This window comes from Lichenostomus cassidix, chromosome 18, assembly GCF_008360975.1.
Source record: "Lichenostomus cassidix isolate B80296 chromosome 18, HeHo_3.0, whole genome shotgun sequence".
NCBI classification, from domain to species: Eukaryota; Metazoa; Chordata; class Aves; order Passeriformes; family Meliphagidae; genus Lichenostomus; species Lichenostomus cassidix.
The window spans coordinates 9201216-9224221 of record NC_139498.1 but is presented as its reverse complement, the minus strand read 5'-3'; the positions used below and the strand labels follow the sequence as shown (position 1 = coordinate 9224221).

Here is a 23006-nt window from a genome sequence, read left to right as displayed (position 1 = left end):
CCATTTCATTGCTTTCTCTGCTTCTGAGGTTCCCAAAGTTTTGGTCATGGAGGGCCATTTAATCCAGGGAACAGATTTCCTCTGCAGGGAAACACCATTCAAGAAAAATTGAGAGTGTTTGTAAATAAAAGTTTTCTATCCAAGTTGCTTGCAAAAAAGGCATGTTGTGTGGGGATCTGCCCAACCACAGCAACAGGTGGATGCAAATTTCATTTTAAAGTAGAGGAAAATGTAGCTTTAATATGCCAAAAGATTGCTTAAGGCCTGGGGCCAGGAACAGAATCTGAGCTAAATATTCCAATTTTATTTTAATTTAATGGGTTTTGAGATAGTACTGCTAATGAAATTATCATAAATGCATATCATTAAACAGAAAGTTCTCAAGCACCTTGTCCTAACATTCTTCCTATAGGAGAGAAGATTAGTTAAAGTATTTTTAAATGTAGTTAAAGATAAATTAATAAATGCCCCATCCCTGGAAGTGTCCAAGGCCAGGTTGGACAGGTCTTGGAGCAACCTGGTCTGGTGGACCATGTCCCTGCCCATGGCAATGAGCTGGAATGGGATGAGCTTTAATGTCCATTCCAACCCGAAGCATTCTGTGATTCTATGATAAATACAGACAACTAACTGAGATTATTCTTTGGACACTCTCAGAATGTCCTTTTATTAACTTCTCATGAAAAGGAGAATACACTACGTCTGGAGATCTGACCAGATCTCCAGAAACTTATCTACAATGCTTTTACATGCTTTTCTATCTTATAAATACATTAATAGCTACAAGATATTTCTGTAAATATATGTTTTTTGGCAGATGACTGCAGCAAGGTTTGAGGTTGCTGTGCCTTAGCCCTGCTATGCACGTTTGTGTGTGCATGTGGGAGAGAGTGTCTGTATTTTAAGGGAGAATCCCTTTCTCTCCTAAAAGAACACTAATTATTAGTTGTTATCGAGTGATGTTATTGTGTCTGTGAAACTGCAGAACACAGCAGTAGAATCAGGCTTGTTAAAACCCTAGTGATTTGTGAGAAATGAATCACAGGAAGGCTTGCCCTGGCACAGACAGGAGAGAGGGTGCTGGAATTGCATTGTTTGGAATTGCAGAGGATGCTGCAGGATGATAGGATGCTTTATTCCCTGGAGCTGTGGAGCACACTGGGGGCTGCTGTGCTGCTGGGGGTCAGCAAATGCTGGGGCAGCCTACAGGAGCCCACAGGAAGCCAAGGGCCCCCTGCCCACATGTCCAGGAGAGATTTTATTCAAGGGATCAGAAGAGTGATGCACGATGTGATGTGCATCAGAAGCCATCAGTGCTCCTTGGCCCTGGCCAGAGGGAGTGGACACTGTGCACAGGTGAGGGTTAGTGGGTTTGTGTCAGTGCAGGTGGAGAGAGTGCTTAGCCAGGCTGAGCTTCCTGCAGTGCACGAGCTGGAGGCCCCACATTAAAACATTTGGCATTATTCCCAGATGTTCCATTTCTCCAAACCCAGCTGCACTCACAGGCACAAGAATTCCAGAAGGCAGCCATGCTGCCCAGCTCTTCATTTGCCCTCAAGCCTGCTGTGGGTGACTTTTCTATGCCCCTTTTCAAGCCACAGCCAGGGAGAGGGGTCAGACAGCAGATTTAAATCTGCTGGAAGTTTCTTTAACTGCTTCCAGCCACCCTTCCAGGGCAGAGCACCTGGAGCAAGCAGTGTGCCCCCAGCTCCCTGGCTGCCTCTCGGGCCTCTGCCCATCTAGCTGGTGTGCCATGCTCTGCAGTCCCTTAGGGAGGGGTTTGTCCCCACAGCAGGTCATTTCAAACTGGAGACAAGCAGTAATGCTGCAGCTGGCTTGATCTGGACTTGTGACTCTCTGTGCATCTGGGGTGACTCTGACAGTACAAGGTTTGCTCAGCAATGGCCCTGTTGTCCCCAGATGCCCAGAACAACACAGCCCTTCAGAGTGCTTGACCCTGCTGCTGTGCCTCGTACCAGATGCTGGTGTCAGAAGCAGGGTGGCACATCCCTCCTGAGAAGGGTGGGGCTTGTAAAAAAACTTCTCTGCTTCAGTTTTTCCATGGCAGAGTCTCAGGCATCCAATTTTGGGAAGAAAGTAACTTAATATTTGAGTGGCACAGCAGCATAAACAGCCCTGGGTAGAGACCTCAAACAAAGGAATCCCTGGGCTTTTATTAGCCTTACAATCCACACACCCATGGCAATGGTTATTTTTGGGTCCAGCATTTCTGGCTGTTCTCTGGCTTCTGCAGAGTCCCAGGGTGACCAAACTCCCCTGCTCAGCCCTGCAGAGCCCCAAGCCCTTGGTCAGGCAGAGGGTCAGTGTCCATTGCTGGCCAGGGGCTCCAGCCATTCACTGTCTCCCAGCACAACCTGCAGCTCCCCTGGAGCACTGGGGGTTCCCCAGCAAAGGGAGGAGAGCTCCTGTCTGCTCCTGGGCTGCCCTGGCACAGGACACATCCAGCCCAGGGTTTGCATTTGCCTCATCCCCAGTCCTTCACCTTCTTCTATCCATTCCTACCCTACCAGCCATGGTGTGACAACTCCTGCTTGGGGAAGTAATCCTTAGTAATCCTTAGTATCCAGGATATCTGTGGCAGAGCTCTGGGTCTCCATTCCCATGGAGGGGATGGGGCTGTGACTAAAGTAGTTCATGTCACACTCTGTCATATCCGAGTGGACTGAGTATACACAGCAGCATGCAGAGCTTTGGCATAGAAACATGAAATTGTGCTCATGGCAGCTCTGGATCTCTTGAGAAATCAGCTTTGTCCCAGCTGGCCACATCCTGTTATTTTGAGGCATTGGGGTAGGGAGACAGCATGGCTTCATTTTCTGATGACAGAAAGGTAGCAGGGCAGGGCACTCAGTGTGCTGCTTGTTGGTAACCCAGGCTGGCTGTGTTCTGTAAGATGAACCATGCCTGGACCTCCAGAGCTAAACCCACTCTGCTACTTAGCAAATGAGATTCCAAATGTTAGCTCTTTGAACAGCAAGAAACCTTGGTGCTGAAAGGAAAACAAAGGAATGAGAGAGTGCTAACTTCTGTATTTCTTTTGGGGAAGAATGAAAAAGACTACAGCTAATTCAGAAAAACTCCTTGACTGCTACAGGAAACTGGCTGCTAGGGGGGTTTGCTCCATGTTTCAGGAGGCAGTTGGACACAGATGTGCTTGGGAACAGGCAGGAAGTACCAGCCATGTCCATCCTACCATTCTTTCACTGGACTTTTAACTTCTCTATAGTTCATACACTGACTGCCCACAGAGGTCTCCAAAGGCACATGTTGATGCCAAGATCTGCCTTATTTCTCTTCAGTGCCCTGTTTGACAGGACAGACTGCAGTCATCAGTCAGGGCATGGACAGACAAATGTGATCACCAGCTGCCTATTTGACTGGTTCTGGGAATCCTCTTACCCTTCACTGATTTCCTCCCTTTCCCTACCTTTGTTTCTTCCTCTAACCATCTACCTCGAATCATCCCTTGTCTTTAAAATACCTCTTTCCCTGCATCCCACTATCAGTCTGTTCCATGGTCTAGAGAACCTTTCCCATGACTCACAGTGATGGTTTTCACCCCAGACCATGGGCCTGATGGCTCTCACCACAGGGGTGACTCCACAAAGTGCTGTGTTTGTGGGATTAGGTTATCTCTGTTCCCATCACTGTCCCTCTGTGTCCTGTTCCCATTCCTCTGTGCTCTATGGTGTGTGGAGTTGGCCCTTCATAGAATCACAGAATCCCTAAGGATGGAAAAGTCCTCTAAGATCATCAAGTCCAGCTGTTAATGCAGAGCTGCCAAGTCCAGCACTGAGCACCACATCTACACATTTTCTGAGCGCTTCCAGGGACAGTGATTCTACAGCTTGCTTTGACAACCTCTTCTAATGCCTCACCACTCTTTTGGTGAAGAAATTTTTCTTAATATGACAGAGTTCTGTCTAGATGATCCCTCACTGACCTTGCAAGGCCATGCTATAGAAGCTCCACCCGGAGGTGCCATCTCCTTGCTGCTGCCCAATGTGTCCACTCACAGTTTTTTTCCTGCCCAGTGTCAGTCTGGCCATCACCTGTCCATGCATGGCTCAGCTGGATACAGGAGAGGGGCTGCTCAAAGGGAATTGCACAGATTTGTCCATTAAGTGACTTGTTGTCTATTAGCACAGAAATAAACAGCCATGTGTTGTTCCAGAGGTGATTCCTGAGCTCCCTGTGGGTGTGTTATCCTTACAGGGAGGATGTGCATGCAGCTGTGGTCCCTGTGTTCTAGATGGGCTTCTCAGAGCAGACACTGCTCCCATCTGGCTCTCCATGGTCCTTGGCACCTGGTGAGAGGGTGGTACCTCAATTCCCCTTTCTGGGTTGCTCTTTCACCACCACATCTCTGCACTGTTGTCAGAAAGTGCTGAATGCTGTCACCCTCTGAGAGCACGCAGAGAAAGGAGCCCAGGAAAGGGAGCAGAGCTCAGGCAGAGCAAGAGGCGAGAAGGCTGACAGCTGGGCTGTCCTTTACACACTGCTCTCACCCTCCTGCACACTTGCCACTCCCCAAATCCTTGCTGTCAAAGGCTTTTCATTGTCTTTCTCACTAACCCCCCTCCTCAAATCAGGGCCCCACTCCCATGCTCTTTCCCCACATTGAATTTCAACCTTGCCATCTTTCTTACCCTTCCTACTTTTTACACCTGCCTAGCTTCCCTCCTCAGCCAAACCCCACTTGATAGCTCTTGCCAAGCATTCCCTGAGCTGCTGCTTTGCCACGGAGTGAGCATTGTCTCTGGCAGGATCTGGACCAGACCTGATGCCAGGAGTCCCACATGCCCCTCCACAGGGCCAGGCTCAGCTGCAGCTCAGTGCTGTGACTTCTCCCAGTCTGGCACATGGCTCTGTGCACCAGGCACATGTTTGGAAGGAAGGGAGATGACTGAGCTGCTCTGGAGTTCCTCAGATTTTTCACTTCTGGCTTGACAGCCCCTATTTTGAAGGGGTCAAGATGGGATTCACAGGTCAGAGCATTTCTCTTCCCACACATTTTGGTTGGCAGAAAACATCACCCAGTCTGTCTCCCTGGATCATGTATCCTTCAGAAACAGCTTGTTTTTCCCTCATTTATGGTACTGACAGAGAAAAGTATACTCGTCCCAGAAGGCTCATTCTCTGCTAATGCAGTGCTTTTCATGTATATCACCTTAAAGCAAAGTCCTGGGCACATGTCTGCACCCCAGCCAGGGACCTGGGTGGGTGAGAAGGGAGGCTTTTGGCAGCTGTGGGTCTGGCTGGAGACCAGGCAGAGCTGGGTGGGAAGCACACACACTGTGTTCCAGAGCCAAATGAGAAAGAGAAGTGCAGAGATACAGGAGAGTTGGCCACCCATCCTCCTGGTCACAGCCACGACTGATGGGTAGGAAGGTGGCAGAGATGGCATCCAAGGAAACAGCAGCTGCATGGAGAGGCAGAAGTTATCTAGGAAGAAGGAGTGAAGCAAAGTGGCACAGCACAGAGGAAACTTGTTAGTACAAGGAGATTTTTAAGACAGAAACATGAGAGCTGCCCTGCTAAACTGGAATGTGGGGATGTGCTGGGCATAGCTCAGCCCACAGCCTCTACCTGCCAGCACTGAGATGTGCTAACTCTGGGCACAGGCAAGGGGTCTGTCCTCTGTGGGGACAAGGGCTGCTGTCACAGGAGGCTGGAACCAGGGCCATTGCCCAGAGGAATGGCACAGCAGGACTGCAGGGCTGCAGGGCAGTGTGGTCCCAGCAGGGTCACTCAGGGAGGGTGACTTGTCCCCAGCAGAATGTGCCATCCTGTTCAGCTGAAGGAGAGCTGTGCTGGTTGCTGTGACAACCAAGACCAATCATATGACCCGTTCCACTTTCTATATATAAATCTGTTTCACACAGTGTATGTGACTCCATGGAAACCAAATGTTGAGCAAGAAAGATTGCATAAAAATGAACAAAATGCAGAATGACTCAAAGTACGAGGGAGAGAGAGGCTGCGGGTGGTGTGAGGGGTTTTGGGTGCCCCAGGCCTTCTCCTGAGCCACAGCACAGGCTGGGACAGGCATCAGATGGAGTACAACACAGACTCCACTTTAACTACACCATACAGCACTTTCCTGTACCTAAAGGGGCTCAAGGACAGCTAGAGAGGGACTTTGCACAAGGGCCTGGAGTGACACAGCAGCTTTGGATTAGCTTTTAGGGAGAAATTCTTCCCTCTGAGGCTGGTCAGGCCCTGGCACAGGTTGCCCAGAGAAGCTGTGGCTGTCCCATGCCTGGAAGTGGTCAAGGCCAGGTTGGACAGGGCTTGGAGCAGCCTGGGACAGTGGAAGGTGTCCCTGCCATGGCAGGGGATGGAATGAGATGAGCTTTGAGGTCCTTTTCAATCCAAACCATTCTGACTCTGTGGTTCTGCCTCTTCTGCACCATACCCTAGAACTGACACATATTTTCTTAATTCAGGCATACAAACTGCAGTTAGACAGAAACATAAGCTCAGTATTGTCAGTGCAGAACAAGCCATTCCCCACAGGACAGAGGCTGTTCTGGGGCAGATTCATGTCATGTCCTTGTATTGCTCCTTGCAGAGAATTTCGCCACATAGTTTGCCCATCTTTCTGTCACCAGTGATCCTCCAGCACTGGGTAGGACACTGCAGGGCAGCTGCTTGTTTGGGCACTGTGGCTTTTCCTTGTGCTGCTGGGTCTGCAAGTGAGACTTGACAGGTGGCAGCAGCAGTGATTGTGCTGATGCTGCCCTCCAGCCCTTTCCCACAGCCAGAGGCTCCTCTTTATTTGCTCCAAGGCTGCATGCTCTGCTGAAATAGGATCATAAAATCCAGAATTTAAATTAAAAGGGTTTTTTGAAGGTCTCTGGTCCAACCCCTTGTTCAGAGTTAGATCAGGTTGGTCAAGGCCTGAATTTGTTTGGGATTGGTTTGCTTTCCTTTCCCTGGGGTTGTGTGTTGGGAATTGCTCCTGGTCTGAGTTCTGCTGGAGCACAGTGCAAGCCAACACATCTTCAGGGAGCTCAGGCTTGTAAATGCACAGATGTTTCCTCCCCAGGATCCCTCTTTGAAGGAGAATGGGGATTTCCTGCAGTTTGAAAATGGGAAGTCATTTTCCTCTATTGAGCAAGGCAGAACTTGCCTCAGGGTCAAGTCATCGTGGATTGAGCTGATGTGTGTTACTCCCTGATGCCTCACTTTGCTGTATAAAACCCTTTTTGGCTTTTTTTTCCACCACTGGGAGGGAATCACAATGCTGATTGCTCTTCCAAAGGAACAGAATGAGTTGGGCTGCTGATAACTTGATCAAGAAAACCAAAAAAATCAAGAAAGAAAAGGAAAAGAAAATAGTCAGAAAGTCAGAAGAGGTAGAGGGGGAGAGGTGCCCACCACCTCCCTCCTGGCCATGCTGCCCTGTTCTGAGCTGTCCCAGCAAGACAGAAAGTGTCAGGGCTCTGACAGGCAGACTCTGGCTGCTGCTCTTCCTCACATAAAGCATCCAGGATGCCTGACCTAGTTGTCCTTCTCTCCAGACATGCTTCTAGACCATCTGTTTCTCACAGCACACAGAAGAAACAGTATTTCCTGGTCAGGGTTGTGATGCTGTGGGGTAGCTCTCTGGCCCACACAGGTTGTCCTCTTCTTGGCATCCCTGGCCCAGTGCCCATGGATGCAGGGGAAGAAGCACAGATAATGGTCAGGTTTGTGTGCTCTGACCTAAACAGCAGATCCCTCTGCCTCTTGTCGGTGCTGCTGTCCTGGATTAGGTGAGTTAACCCCATGGATCTGTTCTTATTCCACATGCTTGACTTTGCCACCTCTCTATCATGTGGTTTGGTGCTGAAGAGCTCCAGTGCCCTTTCTGCTTTGAGACGTCTCATTTCTGTTTCCTCTGCTGTGCATTATCAGGAGAATTCCAGCCCTGTGTTTCTGCAGACAGCAAACAAAAACCATTGCTTGTCATGCAGAACAAGACCTGTTGGGTGGCTCTTGTATGTTCACCTGCTACATGGAATTCTAATCCTAGGAAATCTCGTGGGAGAGAAGTGCTTATGCTGTTGGATTTTAATATTTTGATAGACACTTTGATCCCTTTTCCAGGCATCCAATACAGATGGAGGAGGATTTCACTGGGGTCACACATTCTCTGCTCACATTGTTCAGGTTTCCTGTTTCCTCAACCATGTGTTGCAGACATCCTTTCTGGGTGCAGATTTGCCTGTCCACCACTATGGTAGCAGCTGGTGACACTTCCAGAAGTGACAGTGAGGGGAGTGGCCTGAACATTCTGAGCTCAGAGGCACTGTGGGAGTTGGAAGGTTTAGAAAGCAGAAGGGATTGCAAGCCCACCCAGCCTGAGCTGGGGCAGGGGTGTGTGTTGGTTTTCCAGGGTCCTGGCTTTTTCTGTTATTGGAATAGAGCAGAATTTCTAGAAAGAGGCACTTAATCTTGATGGAGGAACTACAAGAAGTGCACAGCTCCCTGGTAAGCTGTTCCACTTGATACTTATCCTCATGACTGGCAGATTGTTTTCAAGCCGAGCTTGTCTTCAACTTCCAGTCCCTGCCTGCTGCTCTCTCTTCACTGGTTTGCAATGCTCTCTGCTGATAGGGAACCTCCTTTCCATGCAGATGTCCTCTGTTGTGATTTACTGTTCTCAGAAATTATCCTGGCAATAATTCTCCTAAAATGGGAACAAGATATTAAACCAATAATCCGGTCTTAGTGATCAGTCTAAGGATGAGGTGCATCTACACATGGGTACCTCTAAGCACTTTCCTTGCTTCATGTGGCTGGGCAGAGTGTGTGCCCAGGTTGGAGCTGGGTTTGGGAGAGCCCTGGAGCCTGAATGTTGTTGCTGTGCCAAATGCAGAGCTGTGTGAGATGTGGAGCTGGTCTCTTGAAGCACTACCTGCCAGTTGCCTCTGCTCCCTGTGCAGTCTCCTGGCTCTGTCCTTGCTGTGTCCCAGCAGCAGAATTGCCTGTCATCACAGCCATGTTAGCCAAAACTTCTCCCACATGGGTGTGCAAACATGGTTCCAGTTTAACTGTGCTGGTGCAAGAAGAAGGGACTGCAGATGGCCTGGCTGGGACAGGGTTTTGTCTGCCAAGGAAAATAGAGCAAGAAAATCTCTTCTTTTCCTCAGGTGTACTGTTTTGGCAGAAAAGGGATGGTGTGCTACCCACTATGGGCTCTCTGGCACTCTCATTTCTGAAAGGATGGGTTGCTGAGTGTGCCAAAACTATAAGGCACTTACTCTGGGCACAGGTTGCCCAGAGAAGCTGTGGCTGCCCTATGCCTGAAAGTGCCCAAGGAGAGGTTGGACAGAACTTGAAGCAACCTGGTCTGGTGGAAGGTTCCCTGTCCACGGTGGGAGGATGAATGAGATGAGCTTCAATGTCCCTTCCAACCCAAACCTGTTGGGGATTCTATGATTCTGTGAGGGCAGGGTGGTGAGGAAACCTGTATGAAGTCAAGTTTTGTTTCTTCTTCAGTTCTTCCCCTATGCCGTTTTCAGTTCCTCTTTCCACCATAAAGCTTCTATAGGAGTTTGAGTCTAAGTGTTGTTGGGAGGGGATTGCACTGGGTCCAGTTAGGGGCTCTAACACAGGAGTGGTCCCAGCATTCAGTGCATCCTCATCTGCAGTCTCCGTGGGCAGATAAAACAGAGGGAAGAGATCCTCACATCCTCCATGCTGTCTTGGTTTTAGCTGAGATAGTTTCCTTTCTGGTAGCTGGGACAGTGCTGAGTTTGGGTTCAGTATGAGAATAATGCTGATAACACACTGATGTTTTAGTTGGTGCTCAGTAGTGCTCACTCTAAATGGAGGACTTTCCAGTGTCCTGTGCTGTGCTGTGCCAGCAAGGAGCTGCAGAAGGAGCCAGGAGGGAGCAAGGCCAGGACAGCTGACACAAACTGTCCAGAAGGATATTCCACACCACAGAACATCATGCCCAGTGTATAAACTGGGGGAATTGGCTAGAAGGGGCCAAATGCTCCTCAGGGAAGGGCTGGGCATACAGCAGCAAATGGTGTTCAATTGTACTGTGTATCACTTGTCTTTCTTGGGGTTTATTCCTCTCTCTTTTTGTTATCTCACGTTTCTTTGTTATTATCATCATTATCATTATTATTATCATTATCTTTTACTTTATTTCAATGATTAAACTGTTATTCTCTCAACCCATGAGTTCTACTGTTTTTTCCTGACTCTCCTCCCCATCCCAGGGGTGGGAGGCAGTGAGTGGGAGGGTGCATGGTGCTGAGTTGCTGGCTGGAGTTAAACCACAATACACGCACATAAAAGCAAACTGTTTCCCCATTGTTTAAAAGAACTTCAGCATTTGGCAGTGCTGAGATTTCCTCTCTACTGTTATTGATAGAGAACACTGTGCTCACAGCACTTCTTGATTGGCAAAATCCAAAGCAAAGGTAGAAGTATTAGTAACCAAAAAATTGAATTAGTAACTCCAAAACATAATGCTTATATGCTTTTTGAAGTGATATGCATTTTGGCAGTGGCTACAGCTAAAACACTGGGTTAACTTTGCTTTTCACACTGTTTCCATCCAACATTTGCTGGTGTTCACTGTATACCATCCATATCTGTCTCTTGGCATAGCCTTTTGTTTAAGAATGCAGCCACAGCACTCACCTGTGAAAGACCTCTGCTTTTCCTGCAGTCCATCAGGGAGGCATGAAGCAGCACTGAAAAGGTGTTGGGACAATTTAGAACTTCACTTGAGCAAACTGGTAATGTCAGTTTGCAGGGCACTTGCAGGGCACTGGTTCTGACTGTGCAAAATGGAGCAATACCATGGGCCCCTAAAGTGACCTGAGCTTAATTGTGACCTGCTTGGCACTGGAATCACTGCAGGATCTTATTAAGAACTAGGGGTAGTGGGAATGGAGGAACTTCAGTTCCAGAAGGGAAAGAATGTGTTTAGTACAGAAACGGTGAGCGTGCAGCAAAAATGTGTGAAATCTGGATCTTCTGAAACAGAACCCAGGGCTGGATTACCCCAAATTCCTCTTTAGGAGGTTTTCATGCACAGCAGAGATAGTCAGGTGTATCTTTGTTATTTTCAAGGCCAGATATCCATGAAGGGAATACAAGGGACCCAACCTGCTGCCATATTCTTCCAGAGCTGGTACAGTCCCACACTGCAGAGTTTGCTTTTCTTCAGTGTGCTTTTGCAAACAGTGACAGGGGACCATTAACCCTGTGGTGGAGGAGCTGTCCCAGGATCTGTTCCAGTACTCTGTGCTGTCCACTGGAGCATACTGGGAGAGAGTCTGGTTTTTTGGTTAAAAAAAAAGCTTGGGGCTATCCTGTGTTCCCTTCTGATCTGACTTTCTCTGCGTATGTTAGAAGCCTGGAGAAGAGACAGCTCTGGGGAGACCTAATTGCAGCCTTCCAGTACTTGAAGGGAGTGACAAGAACTTTCAACAACCTGGAGTGACAGGACAGTGTTGAAAGGCTTTGAACTGAAAGAACACAGGTTTAGATTAGGTATTAAGAAGAAATTCTTGCCTATGAGGATGGTGAGGTCCTGGCACAGGGTGCCCAGAGAAGCTGTGGCTGCCCCTGGATCCCTGGAAGTGTTTAAGGCCGGATTGGATGGGTCTTGGAGCAACCTGGGCTAGTGGAAGTTGTCCCCTCTAAGCCATAGCACATGGCTTTGGAGCCATTTTAGAAATGGCATTGCATAGCCAAACAAGCCATTTCTGTAAACACACATAACAAGGTGGAGTAGAACTTGGATAACCCAGAGGTAAAACTGGGATAGCTTGGTTTTTCTATCAGTTTAATATTTTCATTAGTAGGATGCAGAGCTTTAATGGGAAACAGCGAGGTGTTTCAGTGGTATGTGTAGAGGGGTCCTGCCCCTCAGAGTAAAATGGTTGCACTGGCTTCACTGAGTAAAGAATTTCATTTAGTGCATTTCTAGGCAATAGAAGAACACAATAATGAGAGCTGTGCTTTTGGACAGTCTGATGTTTCACTTGCATGATAAGCTGAGATAAGAGAAAACTCAATTAGTTACACAAAATGTGAATGCTACTGCTTTCTCACACATTCAGCAGGGTGAGTAGAACTGTAAATTGATTTAATTAAATCTTAGAGAGCAGAAACACAGGGGATAGGGACAGGTGGCAGAGATCCTACTGATTACTTGCCACCCTGCCATCAGCATGCAGGTCATGAGATTGGAGTCATACACCTGGGAGAGTCCCTTCAGATCTCCTGAGGCAGCTTGTTCAGTTGATGTTGGGCCAGCTGAGTTCCCCAGTATCACAGTGTATTTCTCCTCCAGGAGAGGAGCTAAAATCTGACCCAGCACAGGCTCCATCTGTGGTGCAGTGGTGAGAGAGATTCACCTCCCACTGGCCTTGTGTCCATCTGGCTGCCGTGCTCCTGTGACCTGTTTGTGCCAGGTACACTTGATGAGGCACAAATGCAAAATCATTCTCCAGCTCAGTGCCTCAAGAGCCACTGTAATAAGAATTTTCTGAAACTGAAAAGAAACATAAAGTAGACTGTTGGCTCCAAAATCATTAAATGTGCCTTTTATTCTGGGTTGGGACAGAGTTGGAATTTCACTCAGAGGCTGGGTGTGCAGAAGGACACATCACAAATTTCTGTCTAACCATGTTGTTCATGAGGCTGTCAGTGTTTGAACAGTATGGGCAGCAGATGCTAAACTGCTTTTCCCCTGGTTGTGGCTGCTTGTGGATCCAATGCAGTTTCTTCAGACCTGCTCCCCACCATGTCAGAAGGCATTTCCTGAAAAGAGATTAGCTTCCATGGGATAAATAATTCCATTTCATGTATTTTTCCTAGTTCTTTTCCATTTCTTCCTTTGAAGACAATTAAAACAAAGACAAAAGTGAGTGCTTCGAATGCCTGGTGTGCCTTAGGGAATGTGGAAAGGTGAACTGGAGCTCTCTGGGTGTGAGGCAGGAGGAGGGTGCAGTCCTGCTGAGTTGTGACTGGTGATCTTTGGCCATCCATCTTATCTCCCTACATTCCATATTCCTGGGTGAAGGGACTAGAGGGTGTTCATGCCTCCTTTGAGGTGAAGCCCTCTTTGCCAGTCTCACATCAAGCAACTGCTGTAAATCCCAAGCCACCAAGGAACCAGCAAAACTGTTTGTAAGAGGGAATAGTCTAGATGATGCAAGGTAGTGCAGACAATTACATGCACTTCAGTTTCCCCTCTTTCTTTTTCCATACCCTGAAGCTTCACTGAGGCTTGCAGCTGAGTTGGTGAAGTGATATGTAGCTGAGTGTGGTACCTGAACCCTGACAGCAGTTCTCTGTGTGTGCCTGGAAAACAGTGACAGCCTGGTGCTCATCTCCTGCCATTCCTAATTATCTGGATCACTCTCAGTAACCTGGATCCTAAAGATCTTGTATCTGGATGATATGGATCCAGATTTTGTGTAGATCAGTAATGTTTGCATTTCTAATTGCATGCATTATTAGTATAATCAGCATCCTAATAAATTTACTTCAGCACATGACTCCTGTAGGCAACATGGCTTTGCAGCCTTGGGACTGTCTGAAGGTGATGGTGCCCCTGTAAAATAAATTGTGACAGCACCTCCATGATCAGTGCTCTGACCCACTGGTGTATCCATGTGAAGGTAAATGAGGGCCAGATGCCTGCCTCTCTTTCTCAGATTAATGATCAATTTAGGCTTTGCATTTTACTGCTTAGTGAGAGTCATTTTCTTTGACAGGTCCAGGTGCTCTTGGGACATTAAATACAGAGGGGTTCATTTCTGTCCCAAAGTGTGATTACTTCAAGGGAATGTTGCTTCATGTTCTGGATGAAGCTAGGGCAGATGAAGGGAGAAATGGACTGAAAGTCTTTGGGTGTATTGGAATCTCTAGAATGACAAACCATATTATTTCTTTCCAGATGTGCATCTGGTTAGACTTTACGTTATCTAGATATTGACCTAATAGGTTGGTTTTTTTCTTTTCTCAGCAGAAACCCAGGAAAACAACTCCTCAGCCAGGAGAAGATACCTTGAACGGCCACCTTCCCCCTGGCTGGCAGAGCTACATGTCTCCCCAGGGTCGCAGGTACTACGTGAACACCTTCACAAATGGTAAGTGGGGCTATGGTTCCAGTAAATGTTTCACCATACCAGCACACATCTGTTTCAGGAAATCACCTTGCTAGCTGATTTTGATAACAAAGTAGCTGCAGGGCCAAAGTAATTAATATGACACTCACACCATATGAATGAAAGATTTAATCTTGTGATCCTCTGTCATCTTAATTCTGACCATCAGAAGACATCTGAAATGTTTACAAAAGACACAATGTAAAGTAGAAATGTCCCCATCATAAATGTTTTAGAATGTGAAACACTATTAAAGATATAATTTTTACCTCATTCCCTGTTTCCTTTACCTGGAGATATTTATGTCTACATATATACACACATGTAAAGTAGTTTGATAGAACATCATATATCACTAAAGCATCATTGAGGAAAACAGACATAGTGAGCTGGTGAGACTGAGCTTGCCCATGGAGGCAAGGAAAGAAAAGCACATGTAATGGGACAGCACAGACAAAACTTTCAGTCTATATTTGTGTGTTCTATTCACTGTCACGCTGGTAGAGGAGCAGCCTTAACTCACAATCTTATCACCTTCTCAAGACCTGTCAAACTTGTACCACCTCCAGTTTACCCAAGACTGTGTTTACCTGCTGTTCTCATCATGAGCTCACAGCAGCATTGCAAAACAGGGTCTTGTGACCAGAAAACCCACATTTCTTTAGCAAAAAGAATGCCAGAGTGACATGGAGAGGGCAGCAGGAGCTAACCTTGTTTGTCGCGAAGTTGCAGCCATCAGGAATGACCACTGGCATTCCTTTCTCTCACTCACAAGGAGAGCCATGGGCTGTCCCAGTGCACCTCACGGTCTGTTCAGAGACTGATACATTTTATTTCAGAAGCCTTTAGCCTAAAACTTTGCCAGGTTATTATTTACTGGAGTCTGATGCACACACATCTTATAGGACACCCCCTCCAGAAGGTATGTCTCCAGAAGGTACATTTCCATTTAACCCTGCCCCCATTTTCAAGCACAGTTTGCTCTGGCTGATGGGCAGCATCCCCTGCACAGCTGGGGATATCAGGAGAAGTTGGATACCCCATCCCCACTGCAAGTCAAACGTGGGTGAGGAGGTGATGGCACTCAGTTCTGAGCCATCTCTGTGATGGACCCATACCCACTGGGTTGAGGCCAGATAAAGCCAGTAAGAGGCAGAGCCTGTTTCTTTTGTGGTAAGAGCTCTTGTCACAGGGACCCTGCCTCAGAATGGTGGGTTTCTCCACAATGTCAGGCAGTTTTGTACTTCCCTCACAAAAGTTACGAGTAATAGAGCAAGGGCCAATAGCTATATCCTGCTTGTGAGCTCAGACCAGAAATCAGATTTCTGATCCCTCTAGGAGGGGAGGATAACTTTGACACAGGCTGATCCGGGAGGTGGAGGAATCTCCATCCATGGAAAATCTCAGAACCTGGCTAGACTGAATTGTGGCTGATCTGTTGCTAGCAGTGATCCTGCTCAGAACAGCTGGGCTGAAGACTTTCAGAGGTCGGTTCCAAACAGTCTTTCTCAGGAAAATGCCCAAACCACCTGTGGTTGTGCTCTCAGCTATTACAGAGGGATCCAGTCATGGCATGAGCAGCTGTCTGGACACTGTTTGGATTTAATCTGACTAATTGGCTTTGACCTTTGATCCTGCAAAACTTGTAGTTCAGGACTATCCATAGGCTCATGTTGGTTAAGTTTCATGTTGATACACCTTCTTGCTGGACTGTGCTGCAGAGTTGGACCTGCTGAGCCATGCAACCTTAAAGTCACATTTGGCATGTGAGACTTGCTCTCAACAGTGGGACTTCAGTTTGGCACTTATGATGTATTCTCTGGGTTTGAGCCATATGGTAAATCAAAGACAATATGCTATAAACCTTAAACCTGCAGTCCCCATCTTTCCTGTGGTAGAGCTGCAATGGCATGGGTATGTTTATTGTGTCTCAAAGACTTGACAGTTCACTGCTGGCTTGTCTGAGCTGCTTATTTGTCCTGTCACTGCTGCAGCTGCTGCTGGGAGTACCAAGATAAACACTGGCAGTGTTTGTCATGAGGACATGGTTCTGGCACACATCTCTGTCACAGGGCTTCATGGACCTCTCATTGCCTCCTTAGGACCACAGTTCCAGCAGCAGCAGGAGCTAGGTCTCTTCTCCATCAAGGTGCAGATGTATCTTTAGGCTGCTCTTGCTTTACCATAGCTATCACGAGATGATGAAAGTATGCTGAAGCATTTCAGAGAGGGGTAGCACTGTTTAGTGCACACACATGGGAGCTCAGAGGTCAGTGGAAGACAGTCAGCTGGCCTTCAGTGCCCTCTGTAGATCACTCCAGCCTTCAGTGAGACATGTAGTTAAAGTTCTTCTACTCACTGTTAGCCACCAACAGCAGTTAATGCAAAACTCTTGGTGTGTAATGTCACAACTGCTGCTCAGATCTCCCAGGGACCAGGAATGTCTTTACAGGGGGTAGGGAAGGGAAGGGAAGGGAAGGGAAGGGAAGGGAAGGGAAGGGAAGGGAAGGGGACTCACTCCTCTCCATGGCACAGAGCATCCAGCAGTATCCCCAGCTCTCCTCAGCGGGAGCCCTCCCAGCAGCAGGATGTCCAACTGCTGTGACCAGCTGTCCTGGATGTCCAACCAGTGGCCTTGCCAGTCAGTGGGAGACATCCCAGGGCAGAGAAAGGGGATTCACCCAGCTCAGGGCTGTGGCTGAGCCCTGGGTCAGGTGAAGAGCACCCACCCTGGGGCCTTGCTGGCACCCACTGCCTTTCTAAGGGGGAATGCCACAGGCCTTTCTTGGCACATCTTTGGCAGTTTTAGCACTTCCCTCATTGAAAAGCACGGGTGAGAGGAGGTCTGGGCCTCCTCATGGGGTAGGACTGTGGCTAAACATTTATCCAGCATCCAGGCAGGGTCTGTGATTAGGGGACCTGTGTGAAGGAAAGGCAATTCGTTGATGGGAAAACAGGTCTTAAAAGCAACAGAGCAGTTTGAAAGCTGACTAAAGGGAAGACAAAGAGGGGACCGTAATTAAATTACAATAAGCTGCTGCAAAACTGTTTGGCAGCTCATCCTCAGAGCATGGTCATCAATAGTCCCTTGTCAAAGGGGAGTTTGTATTGAAGGGAATCCTGCAGTGATCTGCCCGAGAATTCATTCTAGGCAGTATTTCCAGTGATGAATGGCATGTTGACATAGAGAACGCTTATTCAAATGATAACTTTTAACTGTAGCTGGGAGAGAACATGGTGTTCTCTCCTGCACAGAAAAGGCTCAGAATTCACAATCACCCTGGAATAGAAGGATGCTGTTCAGTAAAGATGCATTTAAGATCAGAGATTTCATCAGAAATAATTAAGTGGCAAAGACAGGCAATGGAACAGTTTATAGATGAAGACTTTGGGGCTCTGGAGGATCTAAAGCTCACTGTGAGCCAGCAGTATTGTGCTAGTACAAACCAGCCAGCATTTTCCATTGTATAAATAGGAGTGTTGTCTGTGAGGCATGAAGTAAGCCTCCAACTTTACAAGGAAATTATAAAGCCTCAGCTGGAATATTTTATCTTGTTTGGAATCTGCACTTCAGGAAAGATGTGAGTCAGTTGGATAAAGCCCAGAAGAGAAGAGAGTAGCAAAAATCACAGAAGACATGGAAAATTTAACCTCTGAGTTAATGCTGAGAGATTGGGGCTGTCTGCCCTTAGGAAGCAAAGACATGAACAGGGTCCTGAAAGTAGCTTAAAGTGCATAAAATGCCATTAGGGAGAAGACAGTTTGCAATGCATGTCATCACTAAAAGATACAGTAACATATTTCAATTGCAACCAGAACAACTAACCCTTCCAAGCTCTCTTGGAAGTGAAGTGTGGGAGTACAGAGTTGCCTGGGAGTCTGTATTCCTAGAGCAGGTTATGCAAAACCATGAAAATTCACATTGGCCTTGCTCTGGGGCAGAGCAGGGACTGTATGATTTCCTGGAATTCCTGTCAGGCCTGTTTTTTCAGTCTGTAAAGCCTAAATTACATGGGAAATATTTATCAATGTAGAAAATGACAAATGCCTGTGACTCGATGGAAGTTGTTCTTTATTTGGTGTCTAAGTATTTCACCAATTTTTACAGTCATCACATCTAACCAGGCTCTTGTCACTCATCTGCTGGTTTGCTTTTTCTGGTTGTCTAAGTCAAAGGATTCAAATATGAGTTCAGAGCAACATTCAGTGTGCTTTTCATTTGCAGCTGTGCTGAATATTCCCACAGTGTTTTAGGGCAGGTCCTGCTCCTCTGTGGACTGTCCTGCCCTTGAGCTCTCCAGGGCAAGGCAGGATCAGCCAGGAGTGCACCAGGCAGCAGCAGTGGGTTGGTTCCACACCACAGGCTCTGCTGGGAGCAGGGGAGACACAGCCTTTGGGAAAGGTCAGCAAGCAAAAGCTGTGCAAGGTTTGGTGTGGTGGAGCTCTGTGCTGCTCTCCAGATGAACCCTGTGTGTAGTTCTCCCTCGTCCTGAAGACAAGAAGTGTTGGTGACCTGTCTGTTCAACAGCTTGCCTTTCTGACCATGCCTGGTTGTGCATCTTCTCTGCCTCACCATATGCTTCCTTCCTCACACAGTGCAGAAGCCTTTTCTTGGATTAAATAGTTGTTTTGCTCTTAGTGATTGAGCTATTCAGCAATGGTAATGCAAGAATCCACTCCCATTCCTGGGGAGGGGAAATGGGATTTTAGGGGCAAGTAACATCTTGATTCTTCTGAGCCTTCAAAATACAACAGAAGCCTCCCTCCTTGTGAAGCATTGCTGTTACTGTCACCATTGTTTCCAGTGGCTAGTGTCCTTCCACACTGGGATTGCTATACATCTTGACGCTGAGAGGAGCTCAGTTTGTCTGAGCAGGGTGCTAATAATGCCAAGGTTGTGGGTTTGATCCCCATATGGGCTATTCACTTAAGAGTTTGACTCCATGATCCTTCTGGCTCCCTTCCAACTCAGACTATTTTGTGACTTTGTGATCTTACCTGACCATAACAGTATTTCCACCATGTGTTGTTATGTGGTATAATTTTCACTCTTTACAGGCAAAACACAAGAAATTGTTTTTGAACTAGAAATAAACAGAATATGTGGGACAGTGTTGATATGTGGAAGAAAGATGTTAGGAAAATCAGTAATGAAAGAATTGGGGTGACTCTGAAGCAAACAGATGTGCAGAGGTAGATAAGCCAGATGGCAAACAGCACATTCCTGTCCATCTCCACTTGGTGGAAACACTCCACATTTATCATCCCTTGAAACAGGTTCAATCCTGAAACCATTGCAAAGTCCTCTGAGCTGTATGCAATCTGCACAATGAAGCCCAAGACAATTTCAATATACCTAAGGTTTTTCTCAGCATGGCCTTGCTACAGGAAGGTTGACTCTGCACCAGTTACATTCCAGCTAGATGCCTGGCATTTGTCTTGTGCAACATCTAGAGACATCCCTGCTTGCTGTGTCAAAACACAAGAAAGAGTGCCTGGAATGCACAGCTACTATGTGGTTAACGAGTTGCTCAGTGTCTGTGGGAGGGGTTTGCAATTGTATGTGGGTGGTGGATTCAGCAGGAAAATATTTCATTATGCTGAAGAAATTCTCTGATGGGCTGCAGCTGCAATACCTCCTGCATTAGTCAAACAATAGCACTCCAGCTACCTTGTCCATCACATTAAAGATGACTTATGTACTTATGACATGAGTGTTTGTGTGGCTTACTGCCACCTTGCTTTCACAGCTGAGGTCAACCTTACATAGTGTGCTCTGATTTCCAGCCTTTTCTTGTCTTTCACATAAGGTCCTTCTCATTTACTAAACAGCATTTTGTCTCCTGGAAAGCAGGAAGTCTGCTTTCATGTTATCTTGATCCTAATTAACATCCATATATTCTTATAATCACAAAAATCATTAGTAGAATGCCACCTGCAACAGTAAGTTCTGGGGCAGTCCTGAACTGTGTGGCTGAAAATGGTCATTTCCTTGAAAGGAATCTTTAAGTCCAGCACTTCACAGGTTTAGAAAATTTCCCTGATCTGCCTGAAAACATATGTATTACTTAGTATCCTCCTGGTACCACCAGTCAGCTTTTCTGTTTCTGTCCTCCTGGGTGCCTTTTCCTGCTCATCTTGATTTACCCTTCACCTTTCTTCACTGAAGTTCCTAACATCCTGTGGCTGATGAGCAGCTGGGTTAAGCATCACCACAGAATCACAGAATGGTTTTGTGTTTCAAGGGAACATAAAGCTCATCTCTTTCCAACCCTCATGCCATGGTCAGGGCTGCTACTCACTACACCAGGTTGATCAGGTTGATCCAACCTGGCCTTAAACACTTCCAGGGAAGTTGTTTCCATGCAGCATGGTGCTGGTTTTGTCTTGCAAGTAAATTTCCCAGGGTATTAAACCAGTACCTGCTAAAACATCCCATTCTGCGTGGTTAAGCACTGACATGTCTAAGGCCCACTGGAATCCACAGCTGGAAGCTCCACCAATCTTCGTCCTCCTGCCTTGTCCATGGCTGCTGTTGTGGTCAGTTTGTATGTGACACTGTTGCCATTAGGACATTCCATGGGTCAGAGAATACCCATGGACACTCAAAGGGACTTCTGCATGTTTGGAGGTTCTCCATCCTAAAACACACCATTCATCACATTTTTGTCTCCCAGCTTCCATGCAGTGCCGAAGCTGAGAGCACAGGCACATGATGATGCAAGATCAGCATCTCTTTCCTAAGACACATCATCTTTCAGTACTGCAATCACATAAAAAAGGATTAAATTGAGGAGCACCAGGAACCTTCCTGTTGCACCATCGTAAGCTAGACCTCAATCAAGAACAGGGAAGCAATTTTCATAATGCTGCATTTCACTGGGCAATTGGAGGAAGACAGCAGACTAAGTAGGAGAATTTTCTGCCCTGTGATCACACAGTGATATTTGCATTTTTACTGGTGCTGCTGTGAGGGGGGAAAGCAACTGGGTGAATGCTGAGGGTGGTCAGTTCTCCAGGGAAAATGCATGCATTCTGGCAGCCCAAGCACAGTCTGGAATGGTTTTAGCTAAGGGTGGCACTAAGGCTGTTAATAACACTTGGTCATTTTGTAACTAATTCCAACCTTTACATGCCAAATCTTGAGCTTTTTGTTTTCAGAGTACAAACAAGAGTTATTTTATCTTTGCTTGGTTAGAAAGTAACCTCAAAGTGAGCTTAAAGCCATTTCTTTGAGAGAGATGACCCAGTAATTTGGCTGGACTGGCATGTTCCTGAAGCTCCTGCCCAGCACATCTTGCTGTGTCCCTGAAAGCCAGATGTCAGCCCAGGCAGATGAATTACAGAGCTCTCTCTGTGAAGAAAACTAGTGCTGCAGTGCTGAACAGCAGCAAGGATTTTCACCACCTGCAGACAATTCTTTGCATCTTTTGAAGTGCTTGCTAGGCCCAAGATGAGAGATCAGTGGATGAAAGAAATTTAATCACAATCTACTCTCTGCCTAATATTTTTCCATCTCTCTGAATCAGTAAAGGAGCTTGGAAGGACTTGGTCTCTGGGTTGAGGGGTTTTTCATTCCTCACCATCTACGATCAACTACTCCAACTAAACTTATGAACTGCAGCTCAAAGTCATCTGTGGGGACACCAAATATTTTTATTATATGTTTTTTTCTCCAACAGTTAAAATGCTTTAGTGACAATTTCCCTCTGATACAGAATGCCCTGTAAAGGGTGGTATAGGAACCTGCCTTGGTAAAGTGGCCTAAAACCTAGAAAAACAAAGCGTGTCTCAGAAAGTGCTGGAAATAGCATTATTATCACTGCTAAGCCTGCAGTGAAGGGCTTGCTTTTGTCATATGGTGTTTGCAAAAGGAGGGGCATGGTAGATATCCCAGTAATCATTTTGAAAGACCAAGTGAGAGCTCTTGTCAGCAGCTTTTCCCGTGCTGTGGAGGTGGTGACAAGCACTTCTACATTCAGCTCATGGACAGGACAATTCAGGAACTCTTGGATGGTGCCTTTCTCCATGGTGTGTCAAGATTGAGGTCAAAAGCTGTTTGGCAGCCTTTGTCTCTCTTTTGTTGAACTGCCTGTGGGATGGAAGTGGATTTAAGTTCTGACACCACAACTCCTGCTGAACAAGTTCATGTGCTTCCTGGTATTCTGCTTTCAGCACTTGTATGCTTGACTCTCATGTTTGATGCAGGTGCAGAGAGATTTCTCACTTCTGCCCACTTTTTTGTCTCATTTTATGAGGTATAAGGATAGTGTTAAAGGCCACAGTCCTGGGAGGCCCATGGAGGAGTTTGAGGTCACTGTGCACACAGCAGTGTTGCAATTCAGAGGTTCATGCATGGGCTGGTTGTTTGGGCCTTTTGAGCTGATACTGATACAGGTGACCCATACAGGATTCAGTACTGCAAGGCTCAATGGATCAAAATGTGGCAGCACAAAGATGAAGAAGATGCTGTGTTGAATCAGGAGGCTCCACAGCCTTTGGTCTGCAGGAGGTCAGGTCTGGTCTGAGTCAGTTTTGTGAACTGATGCAAAGGTGAGACCTCCTCATTCCAATGAAACAAAATCTCCTTGTGCTACACATTCTCTATGGAACAGGAGGAAAAATATTTTCATTGTACTCTCATTCACCCACTCCTACCTCAAAAGTTTTGAATGGCTCCCATGGGTCTCAGAGCACTGTGAGTGAGGCTCCCTCCTTACATGCCCAAACCCCCCACACTCCCTTGGCCATTCCTCTGGGCTTTTTTCTACCACACACAATATGAAGAAATGAAGTGTCATGAAACCTTTCCCAATTCATCACAAATGTGGGGAAGATTTTAGCCAGAAA

The 23006-nt window shown here is 46.8% G+C and overlaps 1 protein-coding gene across 4 annotated transcripts in view; it reads left to right on the top strand.

Moving 5' to 3' along the window:
• The window catches only part of GAS7 (growth arrest specific 7), an 86331-nt gene that overhangs the window by 22848 nt on the left and 40477 nt on the right, over window positions 1–23006 (top strand). For 2 of the 4 annotated variants that reach the window (XM_085077946.1, XM_085077944.1), the window contains exon 2: window positions 14015–14138. In XM_085077946.1, the coding sequence (XP_084934072.1) occupies window positions 14015–14138 (124 nt within the window). Of the gene's footprint in view, window positions 1–8339; window positions 8500–14014; window positions 14139–23006 lie in introns of those variants that run through there. The other 2 variants (XM_085077947.1, XM_085077945.1) reach the window with 2 other exon arrangements.